The sequence below is a fragment of the Fukomys damarensis genome, unplaced genomic scaffold (genome assembly GCF_012274545.1).
Source record: "Fukomys damarensis isolate Sample0158 unplaced genomic scaffold, DMR_v1.0_HiC HiC_scaffold_32, whole genome shotgun sequence".
In the NCBI taxonomy this organism is placed as follows: Eukaryota; Metazoa; Chordata; class Mammalia; order Rodentia; family Bathyergidae; genus Fukomys; species Fukomys damarensis.
Window position 1 is genome coordinate 9,475,583 of NW_022900944.1, and position 12,870 is coordinate 9,488,452.

Sequence of the window (12,870 nt, forward strand, 5' to 3'; positions counted from 1 at the left end):
TGAGTACTGCAGAGTGTGGCTTTAGGGCACCATGCATGGAGAGATTATTGAGGCTAATATTGGAAAGGGGAGAAATAAGATAGGTTCAGGGGATCATGCTAATGCAAATGGATTTTACAACCTACAGGCAGTATTGCTTTACAGGGTACTTTTGGCAATGTCTGGAGACATTTTTGATCTTCACAACCGATATGTGTGGGGTGGACATTACTGACATTCTAAGTAGAGCAGTAATGGTACTAGATTTGCCTTTTAGATCATTTAGTTGACATTGAAATGAATTGAAAGGAGGCTAGAGTAGAAATAGGGAGATTGATGAAATACTGTTGCCAAGCCCATGTAAGATGAGGCCCTGAAAAGAAGGGATTAGAAAGGAAAGGACCTGTCTCTGATGGGGGCAGGGAAGCAGATAGATTTTAAAAGGCCATTATGAGGTGGAAACAACAGAATTTGGTGACATTTAGGATATAGGGGAATGAAGAGGAAAAAGGAATCTATGTGCATGTCCAGGTTTCAAGCCTAGAAAAATAAATCAGTCCATATTTGTGTCCTTGCATTCTGCCTTATTCCTGTACTTACCGCATATATATTTCACTATATTCACCAAAGTACAGGAATATATATGTGGTGATATAGTGAGATATATTTATTTGGTATAACTAGTGCAAGAGTACTATGCACTTAAAGCTAATTTACTTTCTTTTGGGGCGGGGCCATACTGGGGATTGAACCCAGAGCTTTTGCACTAAGCTACATCTCTAACCACCCCAACCCTTGCCTTTTTGGGACTGGGTCTTGCTAAATTCCCCATGCTGGGTTCAAACTTGGAATCCTCATGCCTCAGCCTCTTAGGATTATAGGTGTGTGCTTCCACATGTGGCTAAGGCTCATTTCCTTTATATATGTCATAAAAATGTAGCCTAAGTTAAACTACTAATAAAGTAAAATAGTAGAATAGAAAACCACACTAAAGAGAAAATATAGACTTACCAAATTGTATAGAGAATTGTGTATATGGTAATTATTTTTGTTAAAGTCAAATATGTGTATCTCTTAATTTCTCACTTTGATGTGCTCCTTTTCCCACTTAAAATGCCATGTTTATTCATGTCGTTGATATCTTTTTTCTCCCACTTCTTGAGTGCAGACACTGTTTCTCTCATTCCACAACCTGTCCAGAGCTTAGCATGGATCTTTATAGTAATGGGAAATCTTTCAAAACATTGCTAAGTATGCCAAACACTCTACTAAGTGCTTTATATCAGTTATATTTTTTGCCTACCCTAAAGCTTTGTATAGTGCTGTTTTGATCCTGATCGGTAAGTATAATCTATGCATGAGGTCACCAAAGCTCAGAGAGGTTAAGTGACTCATCTCGTGTCAGATTGGTTTTAAGCCCAAGTCTCAATTTTAAAGAGTCCATGGTCCTTATCATTACTCATTTTTAAATTTTATTACCACTTTATTATTACCATTATCCCCCTCTTGATAAGTAGACTATAATAAATAATGCAGTTTGTATTTTAGTCCAGTCCCTTTTAAACACAGAAATTTACTACTGTGTGTGGCCATCTCACTTAGTTCTTTAAATATATATTTTTAGAAAGCAGGGGATTGTTGGGATTATGATTTGTACTTTAAAGTACAAACTTTTTAAAGTCTGTCTGTCAGTTTTCACAATGTGGAAATCCAGCCATTGAGAGTTGAATTCTAAAGCTCCTGTCTTTTGATTTCTTCTCCCCCCACCCCGTACTGGGAGATTGAACCCAAAGCCTGAAGCATGCTAGGCTAGCACACTGTCATGGAACTACATCCCTAGCCCTGTCTGTCCATCTGTCCTCCCTCTTGTCAGTCCTCCCTCCCACCCACCCATCCACCTTATCTATTTTGAGGCAGAATATCACTGAGTTGCCCAGGCTGACCTAAAACTTGTGATCCTCCTGCCTCAGCCTCCTGAGTACCTGAGATTACAGGCATGTAGCACTGGAGCTGACTTAATTTCTTTTAAAAATGTTCCTCTACTTGCTTGCTCCTTCTTTCCTTCCTTCCTTTTTTTTTAACCAGGGTTTTGCTGTGTATTCTAAGCTGTGTATTGCCAGCTGGCCTCAAACTTGTGACGCTCCTGTTTTAGCCTCTTAAGTATTGGAATTACAGGTGTACATCACATGCCTGACTCTGCTGCTTTATTTCTTATTTTCATTAAACAACTATTCTTATTTTTTTCTTGTATATGAAAGATAATAGCTCAGACTAAACCACTTGTATAGAAGTTGAATTTAACACACGATTAGAGAAGAAAACTGATGAAAAAGAGTATGAAGGATTTCTTGGAATCCCTAAATTTGTCTTTTTCCAAAAGTGGTTCATAAATGCTAGGAAGATTCTTATTCCTCAAGAGTTTCTACTTAAAATTCAAACTTGTTGGGCCGGGGATTTAGCTCAGTGGTACTGCCGCCTGCCTCGTAAGTGCAAAGACCAGAGTTCAATCCCTGATACAAAAAAAAAAAAAAAAAAAAAAAAAAAAAATCAAACTTGTTTACATTCATTCCAGGTTTTATTTTTTTCAGTACTAATTTAAAGGCATTCCTCATTTAACAATGGAGTTCAGTTCCTGCAATTAGATTGCTAAATGAATTGGTCATTAAATGAAGAATTGTATATATTACAGTATATACATTACAATATTCAGAACAAGAAATGGTCAAAGGGAACTTCAACTTAATGACTTTGTTTTTATTTGCATAACTCTTAACATGTAGTATTGTAATGTCTTAACAACAAAAAACTACAGAACTGGGAGCTGTGGCTTTGGCTCAGTGGCACCGTGCCTGACTCACAAGCGCAAGATTCTGAGTTTGATCCCATGTACAGGAAAGAAAAAAGCCAAACCCTACCCTACAGAACTTTATAGTACAGGCAGCAGAAATTACAGTACTCTATAAACGAGATGTACTGTAAAAAGTCATTGAAACTATAAACAAGATGCATAGAAAAGTACAAGTCAGATTGTAAGTCTGAACAGTCGTAGATCGTTAAATGAGGAACATTTGTTTATTTTAATTTTGTAAAATGTGTTAGGAGTAACAGTAAGGAGATGTGGTTAAAGGGATGTCAGTGGCATTTCTGTATCTTAATATTTAGTTCCTAGGTTTAAGTCATAAAATCTGATGAATTCACTGCTTTGAAACATTTGTTTTTCTTCATCTTATAAAAATTCAGCAACTAGGACTGTGTGGCTCAGGAAATCAGTAAGAGAAACATGGGAGTTGACCTCAAACAACTGAAGCGTTGTCATGTGGGAAAAGATTTGGCTCCTTTTGTGTAGTCCCAGTGGATGGAACCTACGTGTGGAGTTGATAGGGAGACTTTCAGTTCAGTCTAAGGAAGAACTGTCAGGTATGCTTAGAGTGGGAGTTGGTTGCTGGGGAGAGAGTGCAGTGGTCTATCTGGAAATTTGACTGACTTCTTGGTGTGTGTGGTAGACTCAGATACCAGGCGGAGTAACGTATCAGACCTGTCCCACTCTTAATTATTTACCAGGAAATAGGGATGAGAGGTAGAAACCCAACAGCTAATTCAAGGTGAGAAAGAGAGTGACAGTAGAGAGAGGACAAGAAGGAAAATTGAGTGTTCATTATGTCCCTCCCATCCAGTAGAGTGCAACATAGTTAATGTTTTCTCTGCCGGGGACATTTAATAAATCCTTCATAAGAGGTTCTGCAGAACTTGAGGATTTTTTTTTTTTTGCATGGTTGCAGAGATTGAACAGTTGTTTTTGTAATCTTCTGGCTAGAGGCATCGAATGATGCTAAGTCAGAAGTGTTTAAGGTGTCAGTCTTAGGTGCAAGGAACGGCTTCTGTCAGTTGATTTTGTTTGTTTGTTTTTTGTTTTTGGTACTGGGGTTTAACTCAGGATCTTGCACTTGTGAGACAGGTGGCAGCACCACTGAACTAAATCCCTGGCCCCTGATTTAGTTTTATTTCTAGTAATTTTCATAATACTATCTTGTTACATTGAACTAAATGTCAGCAGTAGGATTCGGGATGAGTTCTTTTGTTCTGAATGTTTGGGTATCTGTACTAAGTAAAAATGTTGTATGAACATATTTTTAGCATTGGAGATTGATGTAGGAATGAAGGCTGAAGGCGGGTGTGATGGTGCATACCTGTAATCCCCACACTCAGGAGGCTGAGGAAGATGGATCGCAGAGAGTTCAAGGCCAGCCTGGGCCCCATTGTGGGTTCAAGGCCAGCCTAAACTACATATGGAGATGCTGTCTCAAGAAAAAAAAAATCAGTAAAAAGGCTGAAATTGATATATGTTTGTTTTCAACCAAGACTTAATGATTTCTGGGGTAGGGTAAGGTGAAGAGTAAGAGTTGAATTTTTTATGTCCAGCCTGGATTTAATTCTTGGCTCTACCATTCACTACCTACATCACCTTAGACAAGTGACCTAACTTCTGAGCCTCAGCTTTTTCATCTGTGAAGAGATAGTATTTTTCATAGAGTCAGTGTGAATGTAAATGGGATAGTACAAGTTAAAAGTATATACATGGTTAAGAGCTTAGTAAATGTTACCTTGCTCTATTTTTGTGGTAGCAGACTTGTTATCAGAGGTCATTTTGGAATGAGTTGTTTGTTTTTGAGACAGAGTTTTGCTATGTAGTTCAGGCTGGCCTTGAACTAGCAACACTCTTTCTGCCTCAGCCTCCCAAGTGCTGGAATTACAGCACTGGCTAATTCCACAGTTCTTTGACTGGAAAGAAACCAGCAAGGAAAAGGGGAAAGAGGTTGTTTAGAACTGGTAATAGACACTCTTCTACTTTTGTTTCTTTCTCCTCTCTTCTCTGAAGAAAGGTTCAGATAGAAGTAGATAGGTAGATTTGAGAATCTTCTACATCAAGAAATGCAAAAAGTTGTTGAGGATGTTGTAGGAGTAAAAGGAAAGGGTTGAAGATTGAATCGTAAGTGGCACAGATAAGGGAGGAAGGAGTTGCTATATTACACTGGAAAATGCAGCTGGAAGTTGGGAGATCTGGGTTCTAATAGTCTCATTCTCTCTATTAATGGATGGTGTGCCTACCACTTCCTTGCTATACAGGTTGGACTGAATCACTAAGGCTTCTTGTGTAGCCAAGATTTTCCAGCTGAATCTCCTTGGAACCAGGAGCAGGTGAATCAAGATAGTAGCAGTCATGTCCTTGAAACAGGAATATGAAGAACAAGTAATAGATGTTATAGAAATAAAGGAGGATGAGGGCTGAGGAAAAGGGGAGGTACTCAGGGGGCCAGTTCGTCTAGAACAGGAACAGACAATAACTGCTATGTGAGATTTACTGTGGAACACCTACATGGTATGGAGAATTATTCCAGATCTCACTAACGTTGTAGATAACATAGATGTTAATAAAATTTACCTGAATTAAGAAAAATGGAATTATGTGTTTTTATCAATAATATATAAATCAAACTGTTTGAGGTTTCCTTTCAAATTTAAGGTTGGGGGAAAATTTAGTCTGTTGCTAAGTAAGATACAGCTAAATCTTATTTCTATTTGGAATTTTAATTGTAATTCTTGAAAATTTCTTTTTTTTTAGACATTCTTTCATTATGGATGGAGAGGATGATGGTAACCTTGTTATCAAAAAGAGGTTTGTGTCTGAGGCAGAATTAGATGAACGGCGCAAAAGGAGACAAGAAGAATGGGAGAAAGTTCGAAAACCTGAAGATCCCGAAGGTATATAGGCCTATGGTTGGGCACATAGCATAATAAATTTTAATCCTTACAGTGGCCCTGCCAGCGAGGTATAATTGTCCCCACTTCAGAGCTGAGTCTAAGCTCACAGAGCAAAGTAACCTATATAGTCTCTGTAGCAGACCCAGCTGTATCCTTGTGCTTTCCTGTCTGCCACACTTTCTTCTAGAAGATTCTGCCAGACTATTCTACTTACATGGATGGATCCGTGCTCTGAACAACAGAGTCCTGCTGTTGAAGAGGGTTTGAGCTGGCCCCTCATCTAGTTAACTCTCAGGCTGTGGGTCCTACTGACATTGATAGTTGGCTTTGAGAACTTCTGGCTCCTCTCTGGGATCCAAAGGGAGGCTCTCGTCTTTGTACTGTTTTTGTGTTATCTTGCCCTCAGTTCATGCAGAGACTTGATTTTATCTTTAAAACTCTTTGTAATTCCAAAATAATATGAAAACATTATAAAGTATATAACCTCCCCACCCTCACCCCGTCTTCCTTTCAGAATGTCCAGAGGAGGTTTATGACCCTCGGTCTCTCTATGAAAGACTACAGGAACAGAAAGACAGGAAGCAGCAGGAGTATGAAGAGCAGTTCAAATTCAGTAAGCTTCAGAAAATACAGTCAGGGGAACTCTTTTTGATGCACTTTTGCCTCATGCCATACTTTCTAACTAGCAGTGGAATTGTCTTGATTATTTAGTCTTGAAATGCTCATTTGGTAGAAAAGAACTTTATGTCTTCTAGATCACATTGAACATTTTTATTTAGAGCTCAAGATACCCATTTTCATTCTATGTTAATATCTACTATTGGGAAAAATGCTTTGATTTTATGCCATATTATCTATCTAAAAGTGGTGGTGTTTTCTTTTAATCCCCTGAAGAATCCACCGTTTATTAAGAAAGAAGGGTGGGGAGGAAAAGTCAAATAAGACTATATATTTTCCCTTTAGTCTACTTAGTGTTCCTTATTTAATTATTTCCGCAGAAAATATGGTAAGAGGCTTAGATGAAGATGAGACCAACTTCCTTGATGAGGTTTCTCGGCAGCAGGAACTAATAGAAAAGCAACGAAGAGAAGAAGAACTGAATGAACTAAAGGAATACAGAATATCCTTTGTATTTTTCTTCTTTTTGGTACCGGGATCAAACTCAGGACCTTGTGCTTGCAATGCAGGCATGGTACCACTAAGCTAAATCCCTGGCCTCTTTGTATTTTGAGAGATATCTATGAAGTGTCAGTTTCCTCATAAATAGGAGGAAGGTCTTCTATTTGTTAATCTTAGCCCGTTTCAGCACTGTTATTCCCGTCACTCTGAATTACTGGCAGTGACTTGTAGAGTCTCTGTTACATGTAAGAGTCTGTTGGGATCAAAAATCTCTATCCTTTAGGATTAACTGTGGACATAAATCCTAATAGTAGCAGGATATTCTTGTCTTGTGGGATTAGTCTCTGAGACAGATGGGCAGTGTAGTCATCTTCAGGGGAAAAACTGGCTTCAGAGTTTTAAAAGGACATGTTTAGCAGCTGTCCTGTGTTCTTAGCAAGATCTTCCCCCTTGATACAACTTGGTCTTTCCCCATAGAAAGCAACAAAAATTATTTCATTTTGCTCAAGTATTGCAACAATTATTGCCTTGTTGGAATCTATATGTATGTCTTTTTGGGTGGGGGGTACCAGAGATTGATCTCGGGTCCTTGTGCTTGCAAGGCAGGCCACTGAACTGCTGAGCTAAATCCCCGGCCCCTATATGTATGTCTTAATAGACATTGTAAAATGTAACTTGACCAAATCCAGATTCTTCTTTCCATGCCACCCATGCAGCTTGCTTCCAATGCTGTCAGCCAGAGTTTCTCCTTTTTCTGGTCTTCAGGTTCAGTAACTGATGCTTCTGTGTTCCCAGCTGCCAGGGCCAAAAATTGCTTCCATAATGTACTCCAAATCTGTCTTTAATTCTTGCTGTCTTGAATGCCTCTGTAGCAGTTGTGGACTTTGCTCTGAACTGTTAATGATCTAACAGGTTTCTTTAAAAAACAGTTTTTTCCCTCCCGAAACATTTATCACATTTAAAGTATAAATCAAATATGCAGATCCAGATATATGAATGAAATTGTAATTAGATTCTGTTTCTGCTCTCATCCCCAACATTCTTCAGACAATAAAGGGAATTTTTAAAAACCTACTTGGCATCATGTTATTTCCTATTTGTAACACTCTAGTGACTTTCTGTTACATTTACACAAAAATCTACATTCTTTTTGAGTTCTACAGGGCTCTACATGATTTAGGCTAACCCACCTCCCTGATGGCATCTCGAAGCCATTCTTTCTCATGCAGTGTACTCAGCTTGCTGCCTTCTTTATGTTCCTCTGTCACACCAAGCTTTGACTCCGTCTCAAGGCCTTAAACTTGCTATCTTCTCAGCCTGTGGTGTTCTGCCCTCACATTTTACAATGTTGGCATATCACAGCATTCAGTTCTCAGCTCAGAACTCTCACAAGGCCTTCCTTAATCACCCACCTACGGTTGCACTGATTCTGCTTCTGTCTACCATTTTGTTTTGCTTTTTGGTTTGTTTTTGGTGCTGGAGCTTGAGTCCAGGTCCTTGTGTATGCTAAACACACACTGCCACTGAGCTACATCCCCAGCCCTGTAATAACATTTTTCTTGTGAGACAGTGTCTTGCTGTGTAGCTCAGGCTGAAGTTCAAGGACTTGAACTCGTAGCAATCCTCTTGCCTCAGCCTTCTCAGTGTTGGGATTACAGGTGTGAACCACCATGGCTGGCTGTAATGACATTTTTAAAAAACCGTACTATCACTATCTGAAGATTTTTGTTTGCTTACCATTTTTTTTTTTTAAATAGTACTGGGGATTGAACCCAGGGCCAGTACATTGAGCAGCATCTCTCATTGTTTTTTATTTATTTTGATACAGACTCTCAATGAGTCACTCTGGTTGCCAAGGCTGGGCTTGAATTTGTAGTCCTACTTCAGCTCCCTAGAGTGCTGGGATTATAGGCGTGTGTTATCATGCCTGGCTTTATTTTATATCTTTATTGCTGAAATGTAAAATAAGTTCCATAAGGACCAAGACTTGGTCAGTACTGATTTTTCCAGTGTAGCAGCTTCTTAATAAATATGTGAATAAATTAAGGTATGACTCATAGCAGTTGTTAATAATGCCACTGTAACTTTTTTCTGTCTGTGGGGATGCTTATTTGGATATTTCAAATTTATATTTTGAGTAACTTCACTACTGTACTTGAATAGGCTTGACCTCTAAGATTGGTGATGTGACTTTTTATGTGCTGGTTGGCATTTCCTTCCAGGAAATGTGCAGTAGATTCCATTAAAGAGTTATATGGGAAAGGGGCCATGGATTTAGCTCAGTAGTTCCATCCCCTGCCTTGCAAGCACAAGGACCTGAGTTCGATCCCTGGTACCAAAACAAAAAAGAGTTATATGGGAGAAAAGGTGGACAGGTCCCCTAGGATTTGATTTAGATCCAAACTGGTAGCAAAAGTCCTGCTTCCCAGTCTCTAATTAGTGTAGGTGCAAAGTGAAGATCAGAGTTGAAGAAAATCACACCTCAGTCTCATCTTAGGACTGAAATTGATTCTTGTGAATGCTCCTCCACCCCTTCTCTGATGACCTGAGAATAATATATGTTGACATTTGTAGGAATAAGCTCATACACATATATAATAGGATTGTTTCAGATGCCGCATTTTTTTCCTATAAGAAAATACATTAATTACACTTTTACTTGAATTATGTCTTGTTTTATGCTGGCTGAATAGCAAATAAAACATAGACTCTCTCCCAAAGGAGTGTTCTGAAGAGGAGGGCTGTGAGTTGGATGCCTTTCAGCTTCTAACTCAAAGGAAAGAAAGAAACAAACTTTTTTGTCCTGGTAACAGTACAATAGAGCATTAAAGATGCTCCAAGGGCTATTGTCTTTAATTAGAAACTTGGGAATGTCTGACTGTCTATAAGAAGTGAAGAAAAGCAGGCTTACCAGCTCCTGATATATAATGCACTAATCTCAAAAGTAGAAGTAGCCAACGCCTTGTTGAGTTAGGAATGGGAGGAATAGGCAATTAGATTAGGAGTTGGCTCTTGGCTTTGTTAATTATCACATGATATATTTTATAATGTGACACTTTAGAATACAAGTAAGCTGTGTTTTGTGCCATGTAAACAACAGGATTGTAGTTGTTCCCTCTTAGTTTAAACTGTTATTTTGCGATATTGTGAATATTTAAAACTGCCTCATCTAATGAACTTCTTGAGATTTTTGCAGTCCACTTTTTTGGGGGGAGAGGGATTCCGGGGATCGAACTGTGCTTTTGAGACAGGCAGCGGAACCACTGAGCTAAATCCCTGGCCCTCTACTTAACATTTTTAAAGCATTTTGAGAGGAGGGGGACTTACGGGGGAAAAATCTTAGGCTTTGGATGTATATTGAAAATAAGATACTGCCACCCTCTCACCTTAAAAGAATAAAAAATTAAATGTTATTTTTTATTTGTGTCCTGGTATTAATGCTTGTTATATTAATTTTCTATTTTTGTTTTACTTTAAAATATATAATATTGAGAGTTTTCCTTCAGAGTTGCTGTCCCTTGTGTTGGTGCTGCAAGTGAAAATCACACATGCTAATGGTTGTAGGCACTCTGCTAGAAAGATGAAAAATTTGTTTATTTTTTATAAAAATAAACATGTACATGTTTCCACGATGACCTTAAAAACATCAAATCAGTGGAACTCAGTACTGAGCATTATACATAATCCCCCACCTAATACTGCAGCAGCTGAAAGTAACCAGCACCTAACAGTGTTCAAAGAATGATCAGAATGAGAATGTCCATATTTGTGGTACCCTGCTTTCTCTATTGCTCAAAGACTTAACCTCAACTGTGTGTCCCCCACTTCTACTCTCTGTTTTGGCCTACTTAGCTTTCTTGGGCACTAGATGTCACTGTTGTTCCTGTAAGGCACTACTGCGATTTAAGAACTTGCACCAGAATGTGTACTTATCTGTTGTCAAATAAGTTGTGAAAAAGGGCAGAAAAGAAACAGGAGGGAGCTGGTGGAGAAAGCAATAGAAAGTGACAGACTTTGAAAACCACAGGTTGACATCAAGTATGAAAAGATAATGTGACATGTTCTCTATTTATTCTTTTATAATAGCTTCCAGTTCCTGAGTTATGTTTGCACAGGGCTTTCCATTAAAATCACCTTAAGAAAAATGTTAAAACCAGCTCCTGGGCATGTAGAATTCCTCACTCAGCTGACTGGGGCAGAGGAGGGACTATGTCTCAAACAAGCTGGATTTGACTGGTAGAATGAGGGAGGAGTCTCTCTTGGAGAGTAAGTAGGCTAGATATTACATGGTACCACCAAACGGCTGTTGTGTTATATTTGTCACTGTTCTCATGATTTACCATCACCGTGGGGCAGCTCTTCCTTTTGCTTAATTTGACCCTTAACCTGTAACTCACAGTAATCTCAACAAGGTTGGAATCTCTGCAGAAAACAAGAAGGAAGTGGAGAAGAAACTGCCTGTGAAACCAATTGAAACCAAGAACAAATTCTCCCAGGCAAAGCTGTTGGCAGGAGCTGTGAAGCATAAGAGGTCAGCCAGCTCTCAGAGTAAATCCCTCTGCATGTGCTCTGCAGTGCCACTTATAATGGTAGCCAGTGCAGAAGGTCACTTAGCACAAGTCTCTGTGAAGTTTCTTCAGTGTATTCACCTCATTGTTCTTCCAGATTTGGCATCTTCTGTAGCCTTTGACCCTTGTCTCTTTGATCATTTATTCCACCAACATAATAATAGCTCTTTTTCATTTAGCACCTCCACATGTCAGTCATTGTAAGTGTTTCCTGTGAAAGATATAATTTATTCATCTCACTAGTTGTATGAGGTACATATTGTTATTACCCCTGCTTTACAAATGAGAAGACCCAGAACCTCAGAGGTTGAGAACTTTTGTCCCAGGTCACACAGTAATAAAGCGGGACTTCAGTATTAGAGCCTCTGTGTTTCAAGGCAAATGAGGTAGCAAGTCCTGTGAAAGGATTAGATGGGATAATAAGCGCAGGAAAAGGAACACAGCTCTGCCTGGCAGGTGTATGTGCTCATGCTGGGGAAGTTAAAGGGAAGACAGTAGAAAGATCCTGACTGGGTGAGAGACCAGGGCTTTGACAAGCAGGCAAGCGAAAGACCTCTCAGGCAGAGGGAATAGCTGCTGAAAAGACACTGAGAAAACATGACGGCTGTGACAGGGTTATGGACCTGGCCGTGGCCCAGTTTGATGTGGTGGTGCTATTTAGAGCTTTTGCTAAGCTCTCTCATGTTTGCCCCTTGTTTCTGAATCCTGAAATGGCACTAGAGTGATTGAATATGGTCATTTCAGTTTGATCAGACTATGGGAAAAAGATGTTAAGTTTAAGTGTAGTCTGTTAGGAAAATCAATGTGATATATTGGCAAGCAGCCACATGTTTTGAAGAGAGTGTTGATGCAGTCTTGTGGTTTGGCACATTGTTCATCTACTGCAGATGTTCCTGGGAACATTGCCTACATGTAAAAATGTCATCATGGAACAGTAGAGAGGAGTGAGCAGCCTAAAAAGGGTCTGTTAACAAGCCACAAATTCTTTCAAGATCTCATGTAAGCTCCTAACAAAGTCCAGTGTCTTATCAGGATGTGGGATCTGGGTCACTCTTACTGGACTGGGCCAGTCAAGGGCTCTTGCTGGTGCAGGATGAGTATTGTCTTTAGATCACCTTTAGAAAGGACTCTGCTAACTTATCTGGAGATCTGCATAGAACCCCTCTTGGGTTTTGAAACTACATTGTTTAATGTTGCTTTGTGACAAATCAATCTCCTAGGGCAAGAGTTCCTCCTAATCTACACTGCCTTGGGTTTATTAGATCTCCTGGGAGTCTGAATAATGGAGATTTCCTGCCAGGCAAGGTGGCACACACCTGTAATCCCAGCACTCAGGATGCAGAGGCAGTTGGATGCTGCAAGTTCAAGGCCACCCTGGCCACAGAATGAGTTTAAGGCCAACCTAAACTATATAGCAAGACCAAAAAAAAAAAAAAAAAAACCC

At 39.3% G+C, this 12,870-nt stretch overlaps 1 protein-coding gene across 5 annotated transcripts in view; it reads left to right on the forward strand.

Annotated features, from left to right (window-relative positions):
• Psme3ip1 (proteasome activator subunit 3 interacting protein 1) overlaps window positions 1-12,870 on the forward strand; it is a 37,039-nt gene that overhangs the window by 8,525 nt on the left and 15,644 nt on the right. For 4 of the 5 annotated variants that reach the window (XM_010638909.3, XM_010638910.3, XM_010638913.3 and 1 more), the window contains exons 2-5: window positions 5,600-5,739; window positions 6,254-6,352; window positions 6,738-6,859; window positions 11,256-11,389. In XM_010638909.3, coding sequence (XP_010637211.1) covers window positions 5,613-5,739; window positions 6,254-6,352; window positions 6,738-6,859; window positions 11,256-11,389 — 482 coding nt within the window. In that variant the 5' untranslated portion in view covers window positions 5,600-5,612. Of the gene's footprint in view, window positions 1-5,103; window positions 5,176-5,599; window positions 5,740-6,253; window positions 6,353-6,737; window positions 6,860-11,255; window positions 11,390-12,870 lie in introns of all 5 variants that reach the window. The other variant, XM_010638911.3, reaches the window with a different exon arrangement.